Raw genomic sequence first — 26,932 nt, forward strand, 5'->3', positions numbered from 1 at the left:
GAAGCCAGACCGATACTACTTTCTTGTAGTTGTGTGATCCGATCTTGCTGTTTCTATCGTACGAGTATAATTGTAATAATTGGCTTGAGATTGATATCTCCGATAGGAAAGATATAAAAGAAATCACAAACACTTCGTCTCATCGTTTGTGATTCCGCAATATCTTTTTCGCTGCGTCGATTAAGATTATTGTGAGGTGATTGATAATACTAGGCTGTTCTTCGGGAATATAAGTCTGGTTTATCAATTGGTTCCTGTTCACCTTGATTTATCAAAAGACGGAACAAAACTCGTAGGTATATTCGTGGGAGACGGATTTATCTATTACCGTAGACTTTTCCGTGTGATACAGATTTGTTTATTAAAGTCTTCGACTTTGGGTCGTAGCAACTCTTAGTTGTGGGTGAGATCAGCTAAGGGAATCAAGTATGTAACATCCTACTGGGATCAGAGACGTAGGAGCATAATGTACCTTAGATCAATGTGAGATTGATTGGGGTTCAACCACAGTCCAGACCGAAGTTAGTTTGTAGTAGGCTAGTGCCTGTAGCGGCTTAATACAGTGTGTGTTCAATCTGGACTAGGTCCCGGGGTTTTTCTGCATTTGCGGTTTCCTCGTTAACAAAATTCTGGTGTCTGTGTTATTTCTATTCCGCTTTATATTTTGTTATATAATTGAAATATCACAGGTTGTGCGTTTGAATCAATTAATTGGAAATTCGACCTTTGGGTTGTTGATTGAAATTGATTGATACTTGAACATTTGTCTTTGGTACCGTTCAAGTGATTTCTCTTGTATTCAATTAGACTCGCAGATTTCTATTTGCTTGAGTAAGAATTGAATCTAGAAAAAGAGATATAACTCTTTGATATACTTTATTAAGATTGAGTCTTGTTGATTTTCTTGAAAGTATATTGGAGTTTGTCCATACAGATTGCTAAGCGAAATATTTGGTGTGGTTGTTGTACCCCCGCTTTTTCAGATATACACAAATCTTGGAAGATAGATATGGATCTTTCAAGATATATACAAATCTTGAAAGATATACATGGATCTTTCAAGATAAATACAAATGTTGTGGAGATAGACTCAAATCTTGTGGAGATAGCCAAGGATCTTCCAAGATAGACTCAAATCTTGTGGAGAAAGCCAAGGATCTTCCAAGGTAGATTCAAATCTTATGAAGATATATAAGAATTTTTCAGGATAGACATAAATCTTAGGAAGATAGACATGGATCTTCAAGGATAGATACAAATATTAAAGGATAAGTACAAATCCAGGTGGTTATTTTGGATAACTACAAATCTAGGGTTTTGTTATGGATAATTACAACTAGATTTGGTTTTGCCTATAAATAGAGGCCAAAATCCAACTCAAAAGGTACACAATTTCTATTTCTATTCCTTTTCTCCACAATTCACCTGCTTAAAAACTCCTTCTGACTTTAGCATCGGAGTGTCTTTGCAGGTATCCCCCACCTTTTTCAGCATCAATCACAACTTTCATCAACAGTTTCCGGAGGAACTGGATCTACGGCCGAGATTCAATCAATCTACACACATCTCAAAGATTGTTGGGGTAAATAATTTGCACCGACACATAGGATGACCCATCGAAAAACATTGTTCAAGGTTTCCCTGCTTCGACGGGCGCTACCTCTCCGGGTATGTCTCCATGCACCTCTTTGTCGTCATCTCCGGTGAACATTGCTATCAAATCAGCTATGGCTTGACCTCGCACCCCTCCAGATCTCTGATACTTTATCTCGTACGCGGATAGTTGTAAAATCCATCGGACCATTGTTCCCGTTTGTACTGGCTTGGATGCCAGATATGCTATTGGGTTGGCGGCAGCGACAATGATTGTCTTGTGTGCTAGCAAGTATAGTCTCAACTTATGTTCACCATAGATGAGGGCGAGGCATGCTTGCTCCACTCGTGGGTGCCTCAGCTCCACTTCCCTCAAGACCCGACTGACATAGTAGATAGGATAAGTTGTCATTACCCATATCCCGTGCTAAGACAACCCCGATTGCCAGGCTGGTGAACGCCATGTATAGGTATAGAGGAACTCCTTTTATAGGCGGCCGACGTACTTGTGGGATGACCAGACACTGCTTAAGCTTATGGAATGTAGAACATTGCGCTTCTCCCCATACAGGATATAGACTTGCCCATTTAAAATATAAAATAGCTTGGTGTCATCTTGATATTACTAATATGACCTTCAATATCAACTGCCACTATATATATGTATTCAAGGGTGAAAACGTACATTAAATCAGTATTTACATATTCACAGAAATATCATTGTCTTAAAAATCGATCAAAAAATTAAAAAACTTGATAACTTCCAAAATGCATACCCGTTTTTCATAAGATTTATATATTTGGAAAGCTCTTTGAATTATCTACGTAATGAGTATAAATAAAAATATTAAATTTATATTTTACGAAAAAAAATTCATTGTTATCAAATCTAGCGTTGTTAAAAGAATCAGTCTCAGAGAAACACAATGTTATACACTTCTTTAATATGTGTGGAAATAGAACTTGTTGGGATCAATTAAAAGAAAAAGCACGTGTTTAGTCCCCATGTCTCATCAAAAATTTATCTGAAATGAGATCCCTAATTGAAGAATTCAGGTTATAACTTTCATCACCCAGGCTGGCAGGCGAGTACTTTTAACGGTAAACTTTCTAATTTGTCATCCTTTTTTGCTCCAAATTCGGTTAAAACAGCTACGTGTCAGTACCTACTCCTGTCTGGTAAGTGCAACTTATTGTCCTGGGAAGTTGCAACGACAAATGTCCGCAGCTTTCTCACTCTCTTCTCTCTCGTGTTATGTCGCTGATCTTGAATTTCTAGCGAGTCATAGTAAAAACCTAATTAGATCGAAAAAAGAGATACAGAGGTAAAATGGGAGCTTCTTCATCTTCCGAACAAGACGAAATCACAGAGGAAGAAGAATTAGAACAACAAGAGTTAGAATCTTTAGCAGCTTCAACTGGAGCTCTTTCGATTCTTCAAAAATCTTTTTCAAATCTCTCCGATCCCGATACCAATTCGATTCCCATCCCATCTCTTCAAGTAAGTTAACTCCTAACCATCTCATTGTCTCTCTATCAGATGTGTTTCACATTTGTTTATCATATATAAATTTTTCTGTAATTACTCATTTAGGCATTTTCACATTTATTTTAGGAATGCTTCAGATTAACCTTCGAAAACACACCCAGTAAAATGAAGTCGCCATTGCCCGAATGTTTTTCGAGGTTATTAACTCATCTAGGTCCAGCCGTGGTCGACTTGTTTTTTATAGCGGATGAAAATGATGGAGTTCATTGGATTGAGTTCTTAAGAGGTTATATTAGATGTTGTGGAAGGATGTCATTATCAGTTTCTCTCAACACCGTGTATAAATTATACGCTGGTATAAGTGCTAAAGCTGGCGCTCCTTCAAAATTAGAATTTGAATCGAAAGACGATGATTCTAAAACTAGTGGTAATTTCACGTCGGATGATGTTTTCATGCTCCTATGGATGTGTTGGATTATGTCATGGACTTCGGAAATATCTAAGCACTCTAAGCACCCAATGAATGTCCATCTACCAAATATAAACCATTTGATATTATCAGCTGTCACGTCGTGTGTTGAAATCAGCAGCGATGTAGATGTGGGGAAGGTTAATATCTCGGATTTGAATGTTCAATTGCCTGCTGAGAAACTTCATGCGTGGGCTTTGACAACAGTCCCAAATCTTGCTCATTGCTTTACTCAGTATGTTCATGATAGACTTCAAAGATGTACGGTCACAGAGGTACTGTATATATATCTTTCTGTTATGTGAATAAATTAGATTATGTATATGTATATAGTTATCATTATCTGGTTAAATAGTGTGCTCAGTCGGCTTTCAACTGGTATCTTTAAGTGTGGTATTATGATAACAACAATTGCTCATGGTATTTGAATAGGAACCACATAGCTCAAGCATATCCATCGTGGAGAGCTCCTCAACAGAGTCACATAACCCATGTCTTTTAACTTCTGGAAAAGCTTGGGCTATCTCTCTTACACTTACAAGTACCGTAAACAAAGAGATTCTAAAGACATGTGTTCCCAAAGATAGTGTTGGAGAATTCGAAAACCTTTTGTATAGGTCCGTTATTTTACTTCTGACCACTTGATTGCGTAGTGAGATGGGTTTTCCATTCATTTTGTTTACTGAATTATGTAATTTTGTAATACTTGTGTGTAGGTCGTCTGTTCATGGAAAAGTCATGAATAGGTTCTGGTCTAGTGTTGACGGTTACCATGGAGCACTGTTAGTTTTGATTTCTGCTTGTTCTATAGAAAGCTGTGAAGGTGATTCCAATCCCGGGAGATGGATTATTGGTGTATTAACTGATCAGGGCTTTGAAAACAAAGATGTCTTCTATGGAAGCTCTGGATACCTATATGCTTTAAGTCCAATTTTCCATGTCTGTTCACCTACTGGTAAGTAAAACAGTGGTGGTTCTTTTGTATTTTGGCTCTGGAAGTTCACTGAACAACTGAATCTTCTATTAAATAAACAGGAAGAGATAAGAACTTTATATACAGCCACTTGCAGCCTGCTGGTAGAGGAGTATATGAACCGCATCCAAAGCCTGTTGGTGTTGCTTTTGGGGGAACTCCTGGAAATGAGAGGATATTTATTAATCAAGATTTCTCTACAATGACTATTTGTTACCATGCTGTTGACAAGACTTACCGACCTGGATCCCTTTTTCCCAATCAGGTATGACTCGTCGGAGTTTGAAAATTAGTTGATATTTCTCCTACTGACATCAATATTTCTACTTTTATTTGACGAGAGGTGGGATTTTAGTTGTTCAAGGTTTCATGATATTATTCTCTTACTAATAATTTCTTGAAATATTACATCCATGGTGTATATAAGACATATCCACCAATAGTTGGGTGAACACAAATATGAATAGTGCATATGCTATTTACTCGTCTTAGTAAAAGGTTTGGTAAAATTTTAGGAGCCGAGTAGCGAACTTCACTTTACCTTGTAGAACTACACATAAGGAGCACACTGAGTTAAAGTCAACACACTGCAGGGAATTTTAACTTACGAAGCTTCAATTCTGGAGGTGGAAGTATGGGGATTAGGTGGGGAGAAAGTTAAAGAACAGCAGGATGCGTACAAGAATAGAGAAGAACTTTTTACTGAGCAGAGACGCAAGGTTGTTTATTCTTAGAGATCAGATTACCAGTAAAATTTCAAACTTTGTTGTTAAATTGCATGAACAATTTTGAGTTACTAAGCATTGGTTTGTGACCTAGGTTGATTTGAAAACTTTTGGTGCCTGGGAGGATTCACCAGAGAGGATGATGATGGACATGGTTTCCGATCCCAACAAAGTTCATCGGGAAGATCGGTAGTATTGCTCAAAGTTTCAAATCCCAGGTAAATCATTTCAATTTACTTACTCCAGTTTGTATAAGATTCTAGCTTATACTACACTTCTAGCTTAGAGTTGTAGTGAAAACTCTTGGTTGGTTGTAGAACAGACTTGAAACAGCAGCTTGGTTGCAGTGATAACTCTTAGCTAGTTGTATTGCATGGTGTACTCTTAGCTAGTTGTATTGCATGATGTAGCTAGCTATTGGCTTCATTTGTCTTTTGGGCTAAATATTCTCTTCGTTCCTTCTATGCATCTTTATTTGTGAAAGAAAGAAAAGCTATTGATTCCCTTACCCAATAACGAGTAACAACTTATACTTAAATAAATAAATGATCCAGGTTTAGCCGGAATCATTAAATCAGATCTGGAAGTTCTTTTAGTAGTCTTGTTAAGATCTGGCCAAAAGGTGAAGTAATCATTGTTTCTCTGTATCAATGAAATTATCGTATATGAATTGCAGGGGGGGGGGGGAGACAAAATTGTTTATACCAATTCTGGTTGATGTTTAAATTCAGGCACAGAGGTAAATGGAACACCTACCGGTGCATATTTGGTGGAGCTTAGAGGCGCGCGCAGCCTGTTCTTTACCATTAGAAACTACTAAAATTGTTACTACAATGTTGTTTACTCAATGAAAGCAACTGGCAAGGAAGTCTTGGCTCTTGTTTTTGGTTTATCTTGTTCAATTCAGTTAAAAGTCCCTCTTGGTCTTGGGGAAACAAAGAAAGAAAATGGGTATTAAAAAGATAAACGAACAATTCTTGTAAACCCAAATTGTTGATTACCACAAAGTTTTTCTTTTTCTTTTTTTGCTTAATTTTAAGTACACCACAAAAAAAAATTCACATAGTTGATATTGTCCACATTGCCGGCAAAAAGCAATTACTACATTTTACATTTTGCGGAAGGATATTTTTTTAACATCATCTTTAGTCATTTTGTGGAGATGAAATTTTTTCACTGCTGAAAAATTTGGATGTTCCAAACCAAATCCAGTAATTTTTTTAAACATGAAAAAGACATTGGATTTAAAACATGTTATCAACTACTAAATGCAGACTGTCACAGCTATTTGAGACATCAAGCGGAGACATGATCAGGGAGTCCTTGAATGACAACAGCTTAGGGAACTTATCAGTCTTTCAGTTTAGATGCACCATTTCACAGTTGCTTCTAGCAGCACCAATAACCTTAGCCTGTTCTTCAAAGTGTGAGGCTCCACCCAAAAGTCTAGGAAGTATTACTTAGACATCTCTAAGATCTCCTTGTGGCTCAGCACACTGGGGTTCGTAAAGTACCATAGGATTCATACTAAAATCAATGCCGTTTACTACGATGGTAACTGGATTTTTTCCGTATTGCAACCTAAACCCAATATTATAAATCAACTAAAACACTTATACTATGATTAAAATTCACTTACCTTCTCACATAGGCCATTTGTATGAACGTTTGATCTTCCGATTTCTTTTCTTCTTCAAGAGCAATCCGATTTAATCTCTTTTTTTTGAACTTGTTGTGTTTTCGATTTTGATTGTGGATTGAGTTTCTTTCGGGGAGGCATGTGTATAGATTCGGGTAATCCACGAAGAAATTTTTGAATCGACGATGAAATCATGTTAAAGATGAACGAACTATGAAAAAAATTTCTTCTAAAACCCAGCAGAAGGGAAGAAGAGAAGGGGGATATGGTTTTTGTTTTTAATTTTTAAATACAAGTTTTTATTCACATGGAAGGGCACCAAAGTCTTTTTCTTAGGTTTTTAACTAACGGGAACTATTGGATGAGAATATAAACTCAGTTCCCCCAATTATTTTGCATATTCCCCAATTGCGCGTTCAAATGTAACCTTAATTTAATGAAATTGTAAGGTTTAAAGTTTCAATTTTAAATTTCTAGGACATTTGTTAAGACCGACAAACAGCAACTTTATCATCACATAGAAGGCGTCCTTTTAGGTCGGCCAATTAGTCGAAAATATTTAGTTTCGGTATCAATTTTGGTCGAGTATCGGAAGGTTAGTATTGCCAACACTGTCGTATTGTATCGACGAACCATGACTTAGACGCTCAACGAAACAACCAATCTGGAAGATGAATCTCTTGCATAAATTCAAAATGTTTCTATGGAAATGCCTCCATGATATTCTCCCTGTGGGGGATAGAATATGTAAAATCATGCCTAATGTCAATAACAAATGTCATCTTTGTAATTCTGGTATTGAGAACACTGAACACCTTTTTATGCAGTGTGATCTTATTAAAAATGTATGGAAATGTCCGACGTACAACACTAATTGTGTGACTAAAGAAAACAACTTAAATAGGTGGATTACAAACTGGGTCAAGAATAAAAAGAATTTTAAAAATGAGGATGTTAACTGGGATAATTTGTGTGCTATTACTGTGTGGTTTGTGTGGAAAGCTAGGTGCCGAAAGGCATCTAAAAATGAGCCACCTTGTGCTAGATCAACAACAAAACAGATTATGAATTACATTGCAGCTGAGAAAAGGAAAAAAGAAGTATAAGGATTATAAACAGAGGAAGATTGAAGACAGGAGGGGGAATGTTTTGGTTTATATCACTGTGGTCAATAACAAAGATGATTCTAATGCTACTGGTATGAAAGGGAAGTTCAAAGGTGCCAGGTGCATTAGTGCACCATCTGGAGTAAACAATGGAGACTGCAGGCAGACCATCATGACTGTAATGAAGCGGCTAACAAGTATAGATTGTGAAAGAGTTATAGTTAGGTGGCAGAATTGGGAGTCCTCTGGAGACTCTACTTTCTGGGAAGAAAAGGTGGACTTAACTAGCTATAAGCAAGAAGCTGAATTTTACAGAGCATCAAAAAACTTTTCATCGTTAGAAATTATGATATGTAATAATGTAATAATTAATTCTGCTCTCATAAATATGTATAAGCTTAGAATCACCTTTGAAAGAGACTGGTCGTGGACAGAAAATGACGCAAGAAATATGCAGAACTGGTTTGAAGTCTTGGGTAAAGTGGATCAAAACTCTAAGACAAGTGCAAGTTCTACTTTTGGTTTCTTACATAATATGGAAATGGTACCAGGGATTATTAATAGAGAGGATGTTATCAGAGAGATTGGTCGGAATGTGGACAGCGGGGAAGAGACGGATCAAGGTGATGGTGATAGTGTTGACAACTTGACACATTCAATGGAAGCGGAAGAGATATCCAGGATCAGGTCTTGTGGAAAACAAATGGTAACTTAGCCAGGAGTGTCTCAAAGGATGGCACAAAGAGGGGATTTTTTGAAAATTCAAACTATAAAGAAGGAAGTACGAGCCTAGTTCCGGGAGGTTTGAATAGATTAAATGTACCACTAATGTTAATATTTGGTATGATCCTCTAGCGAATTTGTGCATGTAACTGATAACTCAACTCTATTATTTTTGAGAAAGGATTCATGGACATTCTTAGATGGATACTATCATACATGATTCGTGTCATTTTCTCCGCAAAACTCAAACGGCAATGAATTTAAATCTTATATTTTGATGATACGTTCTTCTTATAAGACTCTATATTCCTACAAAAAATGAGCACAATTCGAGATACCAAACCTCACCATCTAACGACCTTAATTTCAACCGTTAACTTTTAATGGTTGATATTCAAAGGGGTATATGGTGGTGTTATACATATCGAATTGTGCTTATTTTTGGTGTGAATGTAGAGTCGTATAAGAGGAACGTATCATCAAAATATTAGATTTAGACTGATTGTCGTTTGGGTTTTGCGGGAAAAATGGCGCAAAACATATATGATAGTGTCCATCTAAGAATGTTCATGGATCCTCCCTCACTATCTTTAATACATAAGTTTCTTCTTTGCCAAAAATAAAATTAAAAAATCAACCAATACCGACAACGTGTTTGATTAAGATTAACCAAGGCCTCGTGGTTGTCCTAAACTTTAATCTAACAGCTCTAAGCCAAGGAAAAAATACGGTTTAGTCCAAAATCCCATCCAAATATACTAGTTAGTCCACACCCATTCAACTAGGTACAAATTAGTCATTTATTTATTTGAAATATGAAAAGTACACTAATAACCTTTAATATTTACAATTTAGTCCAAATATTTTTCGGTTTAGTCCACAGTGACTGATGATGACGTCACCGATTTTAAATAACATAAAAATAATTTTAAAACGATTTATCTTTCGAACCGCTCATTCAGAATTTAAAAACTTTATATATTCGAAAAACTCTTTTCGATAGCTACAAAAAGAGTATCCATATGACTATATAATTTTCATTTTTTTAAAAGATTTAATTTTCACTTCATTATTTGATGTGTACAAAAAAGTGCGCCTGCACAAAACTTTTAAAAGCTTATGCAGTCAGTTTTTCACATGTGCACCACTTTGTATACACCAACAAAATATTGATGAAATTGGTCATTCGTATCCACTCTCAAACCTACTTTTTCACGAAATTATACTGGTGCATCAATATGTACACCCCTGCAAAACATGCATGAAACCGTTTATTCGTAACCACACAAATTTACTTTTTCATGGGAAAATACACTTGTGCATAAAAAGTCTCAAACTCAGAATTCAGTGGGTTTTGATATTTGTTTTCCTCAACAACAACTTGTGGAATTGAATATTAATGAAGCAGAAGTGAAAAATTTATTGAAGTTGGTCAGAGTATTCCCACTTTGGTGCCCAATGTAAGTATGATTAATAATGCTATAGAAATGGAGGAATTGGAAATTGTTGATACTGCTCAAGTTTTAACTAAAATGCAGTCTGAGGTTGGAAAAGTAGAGGAATGGAAGGAAGTTTCAGGCAAAGCTCCAAAAGCAAGGAAGTTAAATTCTCAAAGTGATGGGGGTAAGAATTTTGGCTCTCCTAGTAAATTTAATACTATAATTGAGGTGGTAGAAAAGCAGGATCAGTTTTCAAGAGTGGTTGCAAGACCTACAAAAGGTAAACTACCTAAAGGAATTCCTAATGTTGTTACTAGAAAAAAAGCTAGCGGTTCAGTTAAAAAGAATTCAGTCATAGGGAGTTATAATAATTCCCAAAACTCTCCTTCTCAATGAGAGTTGCTTATTGGAATATCAGAGGTTTGTGGAGAACTCAAGCCAAAGATAAACTTAGGAGTTTAGTAAATAATTTTAGTCATTCTTTATTATGGGTTGCAGAACCTAAAGTAAGAGTTTATGGTAGTTTTTTGAGGCACTTAAAGTTACCTGGTATGAATCAAATGGTAATACATAATTCAACTGACACAAGAAAAGGGAATATCTGGTTGTTTTGGCATTCTTCATTATCAACTCCTTCAGTAATTTCCACTTCAAGAAAAACTATAACAATTCAAGTTGGTGAAGTTTTAGTTACAGGCATTCATGCTGCTTGCTTGACTATTGATAGAAGATCATTATGGGATGAATTGAACTTAATAAGTATGCAGCAAAGGCCTTGGCTGGTAATAGGTGATTTTAATGTAGTTCTTACTATTGAGGAGAAAAAAGGAGGTAGAGCTCCATTAAGAATCTCAATGCGAGAATTCAGAGAATGTCTTGAATCATGTAATTTGGTGCAAGCCCCTAAATCTGGCATTAATTTCTCTTGGTGTAATAATAGGATGGGCAGAAAAAGAATTTTGTGTGACCTGGACAAGGTTTTTTTCATTTTGCAGTGGTTGGAAAAATATGAAGGGTGGAGCTATAAAGTGAATGTCAGAGGGGCATCAGATCATGGAGCTTTATTAGGTGGAAATGTTAATATTGCAAAACCAAAGAACATTCCATTTAAATATCAATCTGTGTGGACAACTCACCCTGGTTTTATGAACATTCCATTTATTTTTACTAGTAAGCTTAAAAGGCTGAAAACTATCTTAAGGAAATGGAATTGGGAAGTTTTTGGAGATCTGAGAATTAAAGTAAAAACTACATAAGAGAAAGTACTAGCAGCTACTTTGGAATCTGATTCTGATCCAGAGAATATTGAGTTGTTGAATAAATTGGTTACTGCAAGAGGGGAACATGATCTAGCCTCCCAACAATTAAATGAACTTCTGAGGGCAAAGTCAAGAACACAATGGGTTAAAGAGGGTGGAGCCAACACAACTTTATTTCATTCTACTATGAGGATTATAAGAGCTTATAATAATATATCAGAATTGGAAGATACTGAAGGTAATATTGTCACTGAACAAGATCAAATCTCAGATATTTTGGTAAATCATTATCATAAGAAGTTTGAAGAAAAGCAGGTGTGTTTTAATGAAGAATTATTTGAAGTGATACCTAAAGTATTAACTGAAGAATACAACATTTTCCTTGATGATATTCCTTCTCAAGAGGAGATAAAGAAAACTGTTTTTGGAATGAATTCAAATAGTTCTCCAGGACCAGATGGTTTTCCTGGAAATTTTTATAAATTTTCCTGTGAGGTGGTTGGAATGGAGTTAATTGAGGCTATTCAATATTGTTGGGGTAACAGATTTATACCAAAGGGTTTTAATACTAATTTCTTATTTTTACTTCCTAAGGTTCAAGGAGCTAAGAGAGCTGAACATTTCAGACCAATTGGTCTAGCAAACTTCAGTTTCAAGATCATCACTAGAATTATAACTGATAGAATTGGAACTGTAATTGGTATAATGATATCAGAACAACAAGGGGCTTTCATCAAAGGCAGGAATATTCATGAGAAAGTAGTTTTGGCATCAGAATTGATAAATGAACTGGATTGTAAGAGAAGGGGTGGAAATGTTGGTCTTAAAATTGATATTACACAAGCATATGATTCTTTAAGCTGGGACTTTCTTTTTGAGGTTCTCATAAGATTTGTATTTTTCAGAGCTGGGTATTTAATGGCTAAGGAAAATATTTACTTCGGCTAGAATTTCTGTTCTTGTTAATGGTGGGCCTTGTGGATTTTTTGGAGTTGGAAGAGGGTTAAGACAGGTTGATCCCCTTTCACCAATACTTTTTGTGTTAGCTGAGGAGGTTCTGAGTAGAAATATAACCAAACTGGTTCATGATAGAAAAATGCAAGCAATGATTTGCAGGGGGATTCAGCCAACTCATTTAATGTTTGTTGATGATATTTTCATTTTCAGCAATGAAAATAAAAAGACTTTGGAGAACTTGATGAGTCTGTTAATGAAATATCAAGCTAACTCAGGACAAGAAGTAAACAAGAACAAGAGTAAATGTTTTGTGGGGGGGTGTAACAACAGATAGGAAGCATGACATAGCTAATTTCTTACAGATGGAACTTTCTTATTTCCCAGATAAATATTTGGGAGTTATTCTCAATCCAGGAAGAGTTAAAATTAACCAAGTATGGGGGATGGTGGAGTCAATGCAAAAGATGTTAGCTGGTTGGATTGGTAAAATGTTAGCTTTTGCAGCAAGATTGATACTAGTTAAACATGTCTTATGCAGCTTACCAATATACACAATGGTTGTTTATAAATGGCCAAGGACAGTTTTACAAACATGTGAAAGAATTATAAGAAACTTTTTGTGGTCTGGGGATCCATCTGTGAAGAAGCTGATTATAGTGAAATGGGATGAAGTTAATGCACCAATCGAAGAAGGGGGTTTAGGTTTAAGAAGACTTGAAGTTATGAACAAAGCTATGCTTATGAAGCTATTATGGAAGATTGAAAATGAAGATGAGGAATGGACTATGTTTATGAGAGCCAAATTTAAAGATAAAAATGGAGAGTAGATAAAGTATTACAAACAATCATCAATATGGCGAGGTCTTAAATGGGTTATGTCTGAGATGGAGGAAGGTAGCAGATGGCTTGTGGGGGATGGAGAAAAAATTTATGTTTGGAAGGATAAATGGATCAAAGATTTTGCTCTAATTGATAGATATGCTGAGGACCCATATGTCAGGAAAAATGATAAGCTCAAGGTTAAAGATTTAATTCATAATGGACAATGGCAAATCCCAAGGCCTATGTTGCAGTTTTTTGATTTAAGTGAATTACCAGTTCTGATGAATGGGAAGGATAAAAGAGTATGGATAAGTGATATTACTGGAGATTTCACAGTGGCTGGTGCAGCTCAATTCATAAGGAAGAAATTTGCAAATATAAACTGGGCAAAGCAAGTTTGGCACCCTTGTATTCATCCAATACTTCTAGCAATCTATGAAAGATTTTGAGAAAAGCTTGTGCAACAGAGGAAACAGTAAGAAAAAAAGGGTTCTCAATTGTATCTAAATGTTATCTCTATGGAAACAACCAAGACACTATGGATCATATCCTATGGACTTACAGTTTCAGTGAACAGATATGGCTGTGGTTAGGTGGAATTTTTCACTGCACAAGTCCAAAAAAGTTTGGGGATGTCTTGAATATTGCTAAAGGAAAAAGCCCTGCAATTAAAGAGATATGGTATAATAATGCATTTAATATTATGGTGAATCTTTGGTTTGAAAGAAATTCAATACTATATGAAGCTACAACCCCTGATGTGGAAAAATTTAAACAAAGAGTAATGCAAGTTACCAAGTAGTGCAGATTAAGAATGAAAGGTGAAATGTTGGGGTCTGTGTATGACTTGAACATACTCTTGAGCTTTGAAATATCTGGGGTTAAAACTAAAACTGCAAGAGTGAAGCAGTGCTTCTTCAGATTACCAACTCTGAACCAAGTACTAATTTGCTGTGATGGAGCTTGTAAAGGAAACCCAGGAGTTGCTGGTTTGGGTTTTGTTGCAAGGGTAAGTTCAGGTGAATGCATTGGTGCTGCTTCAGGTGGTTTAGGTTTGGCAACCAATTATTTGGCTGAAGTAATGGCTTTAATTGTGGCTGGAGAGTGGGCAGTGAGCAAGCAGTTCAGGGAGGTTTGTTTCCAGCTTGACTCAAATGTTGTTTTGTTAGCTTTTACAAATAACAAGGTGTCATGGATTTTTAAAAGCATATGGGAAAGAATAAGGCAACACATACTTGCAATAAGCTTGAGACATTCCTATAGAGAAGTAAACTTCTCTGTTGATGAAATGGCAAAGAAAGGAGTTAGTTTAAGTATGGGGCATTACTATACTATGATCCTAAACCTCAATTTCTTAGGAGATTGGAGGAGGAAGATGGTACATATTTCAGATTTGAGTAGGGAGTGTTTACTGTACAAATGTTTGGTTTTCTTTTTTTTTTTTTTCTGTTTTGTATTGGGCCTTGGAATGTATTGGTCTTTTTAGTTTTCAATGAGCCTTATATAATGGGCTCAGTTCTATAACTTTGATTTTTTGAGTAATAAATTCATGATTTAGAAAAAAAACACTTGTGCATCAATATGTACACCCCTGCAGAAGATGCATAAAAAGGATCATTCATGACCACACCTAACCTTCTATTTCATGGAAATTACATGGGCATACATATTTGTACACCTCTCCAAACATGATAAAATTGATCATTCATAACCACACATAAACTTACTTTTTCATTGGAATTACATAGATGCACCCTACAAAACAATTCATATATAAAATCGACCATTTATACCCACACATCGACCTATATTTCATGGAGAATACACTGGTGCACATATATGTACACACATACAAAACATGGAAAAAACAACAATATTCGCCTACAAACTAATCTATTTCATTGGATTTACACAAGCGCACTAATATGTACACAGCTACCCATTGTATAAACATAATATATGAAAACTCAGATGGATTTGAACCATCAACCTCCACAAACCTTGTGATATGCTTGGGCGCTCTACCATTTTGAGCTTTTGAGTCCCTAAATTAAATGCATAAAACGAAGAAGAAAAAAAATTATGCAAAAGGTGCATCAGGGTATGATAGAATCAGCACGTGTACAACTACGCACACATCAACAATCAACAGGTGTACAACTAAGTACACTTTAACAATCAACAGGTTTGTAAGTACATATACATTAAGAATCAACATGTGCATAACTCTGTGTCCCAGGTTGCTCTCACCAACAAGGTGACAACCATTTGAATATCAACAAAATAATATAAGCGAAAACTATCACGAATCTCCATAACCAAGTACGTGTCATTTTCTCACATGCACACAACTTTGTACACCCTAGTTACGGATTAAAAAAAGAAGAAGACAAACTCACATAGATCTATGATTTTCCATGTCGTTCGGTGCAGATCTTGAGTAATGTCTGCAGCTGTCTCTTTACCAATCCCTGGTTTTAATAATTGTCACCAGATTAAAATCTTCGAATGATAAATTGTTTAAGTAAATTGAACCAAAACCTTGTACAAAGAACTTGCGAACACCAAAAATATTTTTAACACTATAAGCAATTTTAACTTAAGTCCCGCAGAAACTGCATCCCGTACGGATTGACTATGTCCATCGTAATAAACGCTCCAAGACTTTTAACTTCTCCAACGGAGGTGCTCGCCTGATTATTCATGAGGTGAAATGAAGAATAATTTAACATATGTGAAATTTCATATTATAAAACTAATGAATTGACAGGTGTTTAATAGGATAGAAACTCAAGAATTCAATTTGTGATGAGAGTCACTTTTGTTGGGAAATTAAAAAAAAAAATGTAAAGTAAAGCATCAATTAATATACACAAATATACATATATACGAATGGTCTACATGACAAACAATGATTAGATTTAAGAATGAAAATCCACTTACAATATCAAATCAAAATGAGCAAATGACGAGTTTTGCATCTTGTATTTGTCAAGCAAGGGAGGAGGAGGATCTACATTTATACCCATCATCTATATACTTGCTTGAAGTTAGCAAACTTTTCAGAAAGAAGAAATCAGATTGGTTCCCAATTCCTATCAGATTGACAATCAATTTTATTTGTGTATAAAGAACACAAACTTGTATGAGGTCAAAAAATAAAATAGCAAAGAAACTAACTGTTTTATGGCAATATTCTGCAGTATTCACTATATATCAAATCACCCTTTCGTCCCTGTCAGAAGTATGCAATGTATTGTCAGATGCATACACATAACCAAGTTGAAAACAATGAACTATACTTAAGAGTCTAGTTTCTAGCTTAAAAACATGGACTGGAAAGACTTTGATCTGCCCATCGGTCAGTAGCGGCTGCAACTATCCCCACTCCACCTTCTGGTAATCTTGTGAAAAGTTTAATGGCATATGTTCTAAGAATTCTTGAAACACCTAATAAATGATCAAATGTAAGTGTGTTGGAATTTCAGCTCCTTAACCTTTATGCTTTACCACTAGACATCTTATAAGCTCACTACAAGCTGAAATTAGACTTGAACCTAGTATTAGCATACTCAACAACTCACTGAAAAGCACCACATATAGCTATAACACTACATATGATTCATACTAAAACAAGATGAGAACAAGGAAACAAAAACACTCAACACACCTGACCTTTCATGACTTATTATCAACTTCTATTTCCTCACATTACTTCATGATGGATGAAAACTGATTTTGCTTTATAAAACATATGATGCTAGAAGTGAGTCCTAGTCATGCTTGCCACATGTCAACTCCAACCTTTCCATCATGAGTAGGATGACACTTCATGGCTACATTGGACAACACATATGACATGTCATGTTTTGACTCAACCTTATTTAGCATTAACCTTAAGCTAGTCCTTAATGCATGATTAAAACCGTAAACATGCCTTAATGCAGATTAAGACTAATCCGACTTAACATAGTATAAACAAGATTAGTTTAACCAAATGGAGATTTGTTGCACAAAACACAAAAAAGTCTAACATCTCCCAATTTTTTAAGCAACAAAACCTTTTTAAACCTTTTATTAGAAAATTTTTATGCTAGCCGCACACCCGAGTCAAATAGTACGCTAGCCTTCGATTATAGAGACCTACACGTCATATTTAAGATGCGTAAGCCGTTTCTATAATTAGAAAACTAGATTGCCTATTATTCTCAAGTAAAACATTTTATTTTTCAAAACAGAAAACATTTTATTGGCTTGACTTTACGCCAAAAACAAACTGAACTTCAAAAACTTCATTTGGCTTAGCCTTATGCCAACTGAATTACACTTATAACTTTATTGGCTTGGCTTTAAGCCATACAAGCAACACTACACATGCTCTTACGCCACCCGCTTTTTCTCCTTGATGATATCCCCATTGTCTTGCTCGAATTAAGCACTATGCTCGTATTCATAATGAGACCAAGAACTTTAGGACATTTAATGATATCGAATGAGAACTATATGTCTCAAACCAGAGACTACTTTATGAGCATATAACACCTTACAAAGTAAGGAAACAAATATGATGATAAAGCCATAAACATCATATTCTCATTGACTTTAACCATAATATGCTTCATCTCAAACTAGAGACTACTTTATATTATAAGCATACAAACCTCACAAGAATGTAAGAATGATGATAAACAAGATATAATCAAGCTACAAATATCACTCCCACTAAATTTCAGATTCAAACATAATATGGAATAAACTTGATGATAAATCACAATCACAATTCCACTGAAATTCAGATTCAAGCACACCACATACATGCTTATTATCACTTTATATTGCTACACTATAACTAAACCATATAGACAACATATCAATAAGCAAGAACAATAACATCTTAAACTCTAAAACAAGACTCTGTATCATCGCAAATCACCTTTGGGCAGAAATTACGATATACAATGAGTCCTAATAAGTTTAAGAATAAATTCTCATATGAAAAGCTTTCACTCATATAAGACTTGATTCACATCAAATTTCATAAACACAAAACACCTTTGGGCAAGATTCGTGTTTACATTTCTGAATGAATCAAAACAAACCACCACAATCACATAATTCTCATTAAAACACTTCCACATACTCTCAAAGCATCACTTTGGCAACACTTAGTCGAGTAATGAAAGCTACAAATTGTACAAGTTACAATTTCTTAAAACAGAAAAAATTCAGACCTTATATTTGAACAGAAAACACTATTTCGAGAAGTCCAAATCCATCGCAGATGTGAACAAACCTTGATTGTGATACACGAATCTTCTACAACTGCTCCAATACTTGCTATACCGATTTTACAACCCCACAACATCAAGTATGAAGAACCGAATCACCGCTTATGAGAAGAACTACAACCTTAGAAGGAAAACAATCCAAAACCTCAACCATACAAGTTGTTGAATATGTTATAACTAGGTGAAATATAAGTTGAATGTTGGAATTTCAGCTCCTTAACATTTATGCTTTACCACTAGACATCTTATAAGCTCACTACAAGCTGAAATTAGACTTGAACCTAGTATTAGCATACTCAACAACTCACTGAAAAGCACCACATATAGTTATAACACTACATATGATTCATACTAAAACAAGATGAGAACAAGGAAACAAAAACACTCAACACACCTGACCTTTCATGACTTATTATCAACTTCTATTTCCTCACATTACTTCATGATGGATGAAAACTGATTTTGCTTTATAAAACATATGATGCTAGAAGTGAGTCCTAGTCATGCTTGCCACATGTCAACTCCAACCTTTCCATCATGAGTAGGATGACACTTCATGGCTACATTGGATATCACATATGACATGTCAAGCTAAAGGACATGTCATGCTTTGACTCAACCTTATCTAGCATTAACCTTAAGCTAGTCCTTAATGCATGATTAAAACCATAAACATGCCTTAATGCAGATTAAGACTAATCTGACATAACATAGCATAAACAAGATTAGTTTAACTAAATGGAGATTTGTTGCATAAAACACAAATAATGTCTAACAAAATGAAGATAAGAACTCATAATGAGCACCAATCTTTTAGCAGTTGAAAAACATCAATATGATACAAAATGACTTTATATAATGTAACTTAAACAGATTAAAAAATGTTTGGTTCTTCGTCAATGCACTGCATCTCTTCAAGCTTCTCCTGATTATTAGAAACACCTAAGAACAAACATGCGCAAATAAAAACAACAACAACAACCAAGCCCTTTAGTCCCAAATAAAAAATATATGGGAAAATAAGCAACTTAAATATAAGGTTGTGTTTGATAGGAGTTAATTCCATGGAATTAGCCATCTTTCCATGGAAATAACGTGTTTTCCGTCGTTTGGTCAAAAATATGTTTCCATGGAATTGCAATAAAAGAGTGGCCTAAAGTATGTTTTAAACTCAATTCCGTGAAATTCCATGGAAAGTCTTTCCTTGCCTCCCCTAGGAAACTGATTCCATGGAAACACTTTCGATGGAATTGTTTCCTTTCTATATTATCAAACACAGCCTAAGAGAATGTGATTCTACATAAGGCTATAAACTAAAAAAATTAAAATTCCAACGTTGGAAGCTTTGAATGCACAAATGTCTTTTTTCTTCACATTTGTTATCTTAAACTAACCATGGAGTATTCTGTAGTATATTGCTAGGAAGCGAGAACTTATAAAAAGTACCCAACACGACTTGACCAAATTAATAAATTTAGGTAAAGATTGTAAGCTTTACAGACTCAATACACTGCAAGCTTAAGAATGAATTACAACAAAATAAATAGAACTTAAACAATATAAAGATGGTTGATGAGAACTCTACGGAGACAAGACTTCAAATACACTGGGTTCCAAACAAATTTTTACCTTAATTTATCTTACACTTCAAACAAAAATGCCTCTAAAACTTCTCAAACCCCCTATCAAATATCGTAGTGTATATGGACATATAAAAATATAAAAAAGAAGATCTAAAATCAATAAAAAAACAACAACAAAAATCATTTCATTACCGATCAAGCTCCACCTTCTTCTTCAACAGATCGATAGTGGGAGAGAGATGAGAAGTAGAGAGATGTGAGAAAATATTGGATCATGATCTTTTCCTAATCACAAATCAAACATCTGAAATCGATAAAAAATCGAATAAAAAGGAAAATCAAATAAGAGATAAAATCACTAAAGAGTAATCAGATTTCAAATGTTAACCTGAAAACTAATAGATCAAACGGAAATTGATTCTTCTCGAACAGAAGTTATGAATAACATATGTCGATTGAGGAACGAAGGAAAAAAATGGTGTGTAAACAAATTCTTATTGGGGGGTCATTTTAGTCATCAAAGGAAATCAATTTGGACTGAATCATAAAGATTTGGACCGACTCGTTTTATATTTGGTAAATTAGGATCTTTTAGTACTAGGTTTTAGGTGACATAGGACCAGAGAATCTAAAGCCCTAAATATGGGATTAAATGTTAATTTCTGCCTAAGCCAATCTTTTCGTACGTCGGTCACTCGGTCTTATTACAGCATATTCCTATATACGTAGAAGTTAACTACTGCCACACTGCCAAGTGCCAAAACAAGTCGGTCGTTGTGACAGTTCGACACAAACAGGTGCTCCTTTCGCTTACCCGAAGAGACGTATAATATTAACAAGACTTTAAAGCGCGAATTCTGTCTCTCTCTATCTAGAGTTTGATCATCAGCATCTTCTTGATTTTCTAATCACTAGAAAAATGGGAGCTTCATCGTCTACGAATCCGAATAATCAAGAACAACAAGAATTGGAATCTCTTGCAGCATCAACTGGAGGTTTACCAATTCTTCAAAAGGCTTTTACGAGACTCTCTGATCCTCATACCAATTCAATTCCTCTTCATTCTCTGCAAGTAAGTCGTTGTACTCACAAATCTAAACCCTAATTTTGTAACATGATTCTAAAAGCATGAGTTTTTTTTTCCTAGGCATTTTCAGTTATGGTTATCCCTAATATCTCACAAATGTATAATTTTTTGAGTTGTAGTAACAATTGGAGTCAATGTTGGTTAAATTTGTGTTGTGTTCGTTGAATTGATGCATCCTTTAGACCAGAAAGATTCTAAGTTCATATTTCTGTTGGATGAACAGTAGAATTTTTATGGAGAAATTAGCCTAAGGTACTATAGTAACTTAAATTCATGGTTTTTAGGCCACCAGTTTTTTGTTAGGAAAAAAGGACCTAACTGTTTAGTTTCTGATGCACGTTTCATAGTGCATACCCAAATTCATGAAGGATACACTATGGGCATTTTGGTGTGCTAGATTTTGGAACACCAAATAAGATGTCTTATTTGTGGTTGTATTTAAAGAAGTGATGTATGATTTAAATTTCTCCATGAATCAGGAATGCTTTGCTTTAGCCTTTACAAACACTAAGAGTGCGAAATCTCAAATGCCCGAAAATTTTCCGAGTTTGTTATCTCATCTAGGTCCGGCGATTGTTGACTTGTTCTTCACAGTCGATAAAGGAGGTGGAGTTCACTGGACTGAGTTCTTGAGAGGTTATATTAGATGTTGCGGAAGGACGTCGTTGTCGGTGTCGATTAATACTATATACAGGCTATATGCTGCTACAGCTGCAAAAGCAGGTTTTCCTTCGAAATTGGAATTTGAATCAGAAGAGGATGATTGTAAGATCAGTGGTTATTTTATGTCAACTGATATACTTATGCTCCTTTGGATGTGTTGGAGTATGTCGTGGATTTCGGAAATTTCCAAATACTCTAAGTACCAAGGAGAACTAGATCTTCCAGATGTTAACCATTTGGTGCTATCAGCTATCACTTCCTGTACCGAAGTTAACAAAGATGTAAATTTATGGAACTATAATATTTCCGATTTTGAAGCTCAACTGCCTGCACAAAAGATTCATTTGTGGGCTTTATCAACAACCCCATGTCTTGCACAATGCTTTACCCAGTATGTCCATGAAAGACTCCGAAGTTGTACCCCTGCAGCTTCCGAGGTAATGCATATCTTCCTTTGAGTAATGTTGTTTATTAATACTGTCTACTCAAGATAATGTTCTTGAGTTGATCATTGCCGATATTCAATCAAATCATAGTATTTATATGCAACTAGCCATTTACATTATTGAACTGTGATGCTTAATCATTAGTGCCCATGAATTCGAACAGGAGTCGGATACTTCCAATGTATTAGTTGGGGATAGCTCTTCTACAGAGACACATAACAAAGTTCTCCTAACTTCTGGACGGGCCTGGGCGATATCTCTCGCACTTACAAGTACCTTAAGCAAAGAGCTTCTGAGGGCATCTTTTCTTAGAGATGGCAGTGGAGACTTTCAAAACCTTTTGTATCGGTCCGTTATTTCACATGTGACCTTTTATTAATAAAAGTATTTGTTTTACGATTGCTTAAGCATGAAACGGTAAATCATTTGTTTAAAGCTCCTAATACTTTGTCCGGTATCTGCCATTTTTGTACTGCTTCTGCACAGGTCATCCGTCCATGGGAAGGGCATGAACAGACTCTGGTCAAATGTTGAGGGTTACAATGGGCCATTGCTAATTTTGGTTTCTGCTAGTTGCACAGAAACCGGTGATGTTGATCCCAGTGCTGAGAGATGGATTGTCGGTGTACTAACTGACCAGGGATTGGAAAATAAGGATGTCTTTTATGGAAGTTCGGGATATTTATATGCTTTAAGCCCAATTTTCCATGTTTTTTCACCCAATGGTAGGTAAACAACAGAAGTTCTTTTGTGTTTTAACATTGGAAGTTAACTGAAAGATTTTCCGACTATTAAACAGGGAGAGAGAAGAATTTTATGTACAGCCACTTGCATGCTACTGGTAAATATGACCCACATCCAAAGCCTGTTGGCCTTGCTTTTGGAGGAACTTCTGGAAACGAGAGGATATTTATTCATGAAGATTTTGCTAAAATTACAATTCGGCATCATGCAGTGGATAAGACTTACCGTCCAGGTTCTCTATTTCCTGATCAGGTATTACCAATGTGCACTCCATGGAAACTTGACCCGGTTGTATAACATATATATACCTGCTAACGAATGGGTGCACACACATGGCAGGGATATTTACCTACAGAAGCTTCAATTTTTAAGGTTGAAGTATGGGGATTAGGTGGGGGAAAAGTACGAGAAAAGCAGAGCCAATATTTGAAAAGAGAACAACTATTCACTGAGCAAAGACGGAAGGTCTCTCTTTCTGAAAGTCAAATACCAGTACACACGCAGTGTTCGCTTAAAATATTTCAAAGGATACTAAGATACTAATTCTAGATTTCTTCTTTGTCCCTCAATGTAGGTTGATTTGAATTCCTTTGGCGCTTGGGAGGATTCACCAGAGAAGATGATGATGGGCATGATGTCGGATCCCAACAAAGTTCAACGCGAAGAGCGCTAGACTGATCGTGCTCAGGTTCAGGTATATATATACACACTCATGTTCTTCGGTTTTCATGGAAATGAAAGCTCCTTAATGCAGCCAAAAGATTACATAGATCCACTTGTGCACAAATAGAGTTTTCTCGAGAACTTAGCAAGAAACCAGACTCTACATTTTAAGTTTCAAGAGAGAGATCTTCATTATGTTTAGCTACTTTATCTATATGAATCCTTCTCAGAAATAAGCAAGCAATTACAGTCACAACTCAGAAAGAAACCACCTTATGGAGGTTTCTAGCGTCATTGGCAATCTGTTAGGTCATCTGCTTAAAACAGCTACACCACCAACACCACTGAAATATTCTGGTATCTCCTTTCAGTCACCCAAAAACCAAATGCTAGACATCAGCTTATAAGTTGATATTTAAAAGCTTTTACTCTTGTTGCAAAGCCAGAGGCTCTAAAGGTCTTCTGGTTCTCCTGCAGCTGTTGAACAAATTAGGCCAACACCAATAGTACACGAAGCAAGTTTGTTGTGTGGGGAGGAAGACAGTAACTACTACTCCCTCCGTCCCACTATTAATTAACCTAGTAGTACAATTTAGAAATGATTTGTCTCTCAAACTATACCACGGATATTCGTAAATTTTATATTATTGAAAAGCATTTTAAAACACCTAATATAAAAATGAGTATCAAATGATATAAAATTAACTATTAATGGGACAAAATTTGAAAATAAATAGGTCAATTAATAGTGGGACGGAGGGAGTATATCTTGTGAGCTTTTAAAATAAAATTGCTGCTGAGGTTTAACTATCAACAAAGCCTTTTGAGGCTCAGATTATTTATTTTTTTGACAAGCAAAAGGGCAAAATTTATTAAAAAAGACTAAAAACTCACCAAAATGGTGGCAAAGAGATTACAAGAATAACGGAAGCAAAGCCAAAACTAGCTGTTTACCACACCATCCCAATTACAGAGAGTAGTAAGGGACAAATCGTTGAATGGATCAGAATGGATAGCCCAGTTGAAAAGTGAACATTTCACAGCTATCTTCCCAAACTTGCTTTTTGCCTGATCTTTTCCCTTATTCCTCCATTTCTGCAAAAGTGTTACTATCACTTCGGCAGAAACAGAGATAGTATTACAAAATTCTAGTGATCATATTTAATTGTAGTCATCTGATTGATGATATGCTTAATTTTTTTTCTCTACTTAGGGTTATTCATCTTTCGCTTTCCTTTGACGTGTTTCTGTTTGATGCTTGCAGAGCGACTCAACATGATATTTGATAGTCAACTTGGCAGTGCTGGAAGGTCAAAATGGAGCTTATCAGTTTCGATCCCTTTTTTCTTCATAGCTCTAGGCTTCTCTAGTGGTTACACAGTCAGTTGATATATCTGGATTCTGGTGCACTCCGTCAAGAGTAAATGTTTTTGGTGTACATATTATATACTCCTAGCTTTCTGCAATTTGTAAACTAAAAAAATACGAAGACCCTGTTTTTATGTTCAAGTTATGGTTTTCTGTCGAGGTTTATTCACAAAATGGAGGACAAAGCAAAGTCCCACATCTGGCAGGATGAGGTACTATGAGGGTTCTTATAATAATAGGGTGATGATAATCCGCTGTATGAATTAGCAAGATAAAATCTGTTGGTTTCTTGTTTTAGCACGTCTTATTGTTCTTATAATAACTAGTTTGAAACCTGTGCTACGCATTTTAGAATTACTATTCAACAGATTGACAATTAACAGTTAAAATTTTTTAATAATCAAATATATAATCCTATTATAATCTAAACATCTCACGTAGTTTTGAAAACTAATTTCAAGCAATCTAACAAAACAAAACGGTAATCAATTCTACAAATAAAATAAAATAAATAGATTTAAGTAACTCTAGAATAAAATAGTATAACCTATATATACTAAAGCATAATTAGATTTTTTTCTTAGTATTCGGGTACACATCTGGTACGATGAGAATTGATCCCCAAATAATGAGGCGGGGCTTCACTCCGTACCCAAGAAAGGGTCTCAGTTAGCAATCGTAGTGTATAATGAAAACACCAATTATCATTTAGTAGTTTAATCGTTGGAACCAAAGTTTTACCAGTCCAAAAAGGGGTCCCAATTAATAACTATATAGTGTATAATGAAAACACCAATTATTATTTAGTAGATTAACGGTTGGAACCAAATTATTCACCAATTACACATTGTTTAGAGTGTTGGAGATTAAGAAATCATTTTAAAGAAAATACTTTTAAAAAATTATACCAACTTTTGAAATCATCATGTAGTTCATTACATTCTGAATATTAGTACTATTGGTTAAATTAAGTACTTCATTACATTCTCAATATTAGTACTATTGGTTAAATGAAAAATCATGCTTGTTATACAGTTGTATCGATTTCTGATATTTGGGACACTAAAAAGAACGATGTTCATATAACATAGGTTGCCAACATTAAATAGTGCACATTATATGAAGTGCTTCCCTTCAAAGAACATATAATCAAGAAAATGCACTGATATATCTTTCTTCGAAAATCTTATATTTGCGTTAAGAATCAATGAACCAACTCAACTGATCTTTCAGGCTCCAACTTCTTATGGTTAAATGAAAATCAAACTCATTATACAGGTATCGATATTAGAGAAATTAACAAATATCATAATATTAATATAAAATAGATTGCCAACTCTAAATAGTGCAAAGCATATGAAGTGCTTCCCATCCAAGAAGGGGTCCCAATTAACAACTGCAGTGTATAATCAAAACATCAATTATCATTTAGTAGATTAACAATTCAAGTAAAGTTTCCTGAAGTAACTGCAGTTAATGACTTCTAAAAGCCAGATCAAAGATCATGCGAGCACTCGACATTATTTGAATGAAGCAGGTGATCAAGAAAATATTAACTAACAAACTTCAAAAGTTTCAGTCCCACTAATGAATTACCGAGCTTGGAACACCCGTTTGAGAATCCTATCTTCAAATTCAGTATCAGAAGACGTAATGGACATGCAGGACACTCCAATCAGTTTAACTCCAATTTATTCTTAGTCTTACTGCTAATTTGCTTTGTAGGCATGTGTATATATATTCTAATACTCGAAATTAAACCCTATAATTGTATCCCTAGACGGACATTGGTCTTCTTTTTCTTTTATTTTTGAAGAGATTATTCTGGATTGGATCAAGGGGTAAGTAAGGATGCTTTCATTTTAAAAAAAAAAGAAAAAAACTTGCAAAGACTAA

General features: G+C 35.2%; 3 protein-coding genes across 6 annotated transcripts; all 3 read left to right on the forward strand.

Annotated features, from left to right (window-relative positions):
• The first annotated feature begins 2,734 nt into the window (after positions 1–2,734).
• Positions 2,735–6,372, forward strand: LOC113357656. Of its 4 annotated transcripts, XR_003363765.1 has the most exons (9): positions 2,735–3,094; positions 3,209–3,826; positions 3,984–4,168; positions 4,268–4,506; positions 4,587–4,789; positions 5,118–5,243; positions 5,344–5,467; positions 5,804–5,871; positions 5,981–6,372. XR_003363765.1 is itself a non-coding variant. In XM_026601097.1 (8 exons), exons 1-7 carry the CDS (start codon positions 2,924–2,926, stop codon positions 5,440–5,442), a joined length of 1,641 nt encoding a protein of 546 aa, XP_026456882.1. In that variant the 5' UTR covers positions 2,735–2,923; the 3' UTR covers positions 5,443–5,467; positions 5,926–6,372. The 4 variants fall into 4 exon arrangements, 3 of the variants coding, with proteins under 3 accessions (XP_026456882.1, XP_026456884.1, XP_026456883.1); XM_026601097.1 differs by lacking the exon at positions 5,804–5,871 and having other exon boundaries at positions 5,926–6,372; XM_026601099.1 differs by lacking the exon at positions 5,804–5,871 and having other exon boundaries at positions 5,929–6,372.
• Positions 6,373–14,008: 7,636 nt separating this feature from the next.
• LOC113360088 (ribonuclease H-like) lies at positions 14,009–14,701 on the forward strand. Its single transcript, XM_026603634.1, has 2 exons — positions 14,009–14,572; positions 14,681–14,701. The coding sequence occupies exons 1-2, from the start codon at positions 14,009–14,011 to the stop codon at positions 14,699–14,701; spliced, it is 585 nt and encodes a 194-aa protein (XP_026459419.1).
• A 6,073-nt stretch (positions 14,702–20,774) lies between these two features.
• On the forward strand, positions 20,775–25,336 carry LOC113357657. The gene is made up of 8 exons (XM_026601100.1): positions 20,775–21,137; positions 21,632–22,252; positions 22,425–22,609; positions 22,748–22,986; positions 23,061–23,257; positions 23,345–23,470; positions 23,580–23,699; positions 24,933–25,336. The coding sequence occupies exons 1-7, from the start codon at positions 20,985–20,987 to the stop codon at positions 23,676–23,678; spliced, it is 1,620 nt and encodes a 539-aa protein (XP_026456885.1). The 5' UTR covers positions 20,775–20,984; the 3' UTR covers positions 23,679–23,699; positions 24,933–25,336.
• The last annotated feature ends 1,596 nt before the right edge of the window (positions 25,337–26,932 follow it).

This window comes from Papaver somniferum, chromosome 3 (assembly GCF_003573695.1).
Source record: "Papaver somniferum cultivar HN1 chromosome 3, ASM357369v1, whole genome shotgun sequence".
NCBI lineage: Eukaryota > Viridiplantae > Streptophyta > Magnoliopsida > Ranunculales > Papaveraceae > Papaver > Papaver somniferum.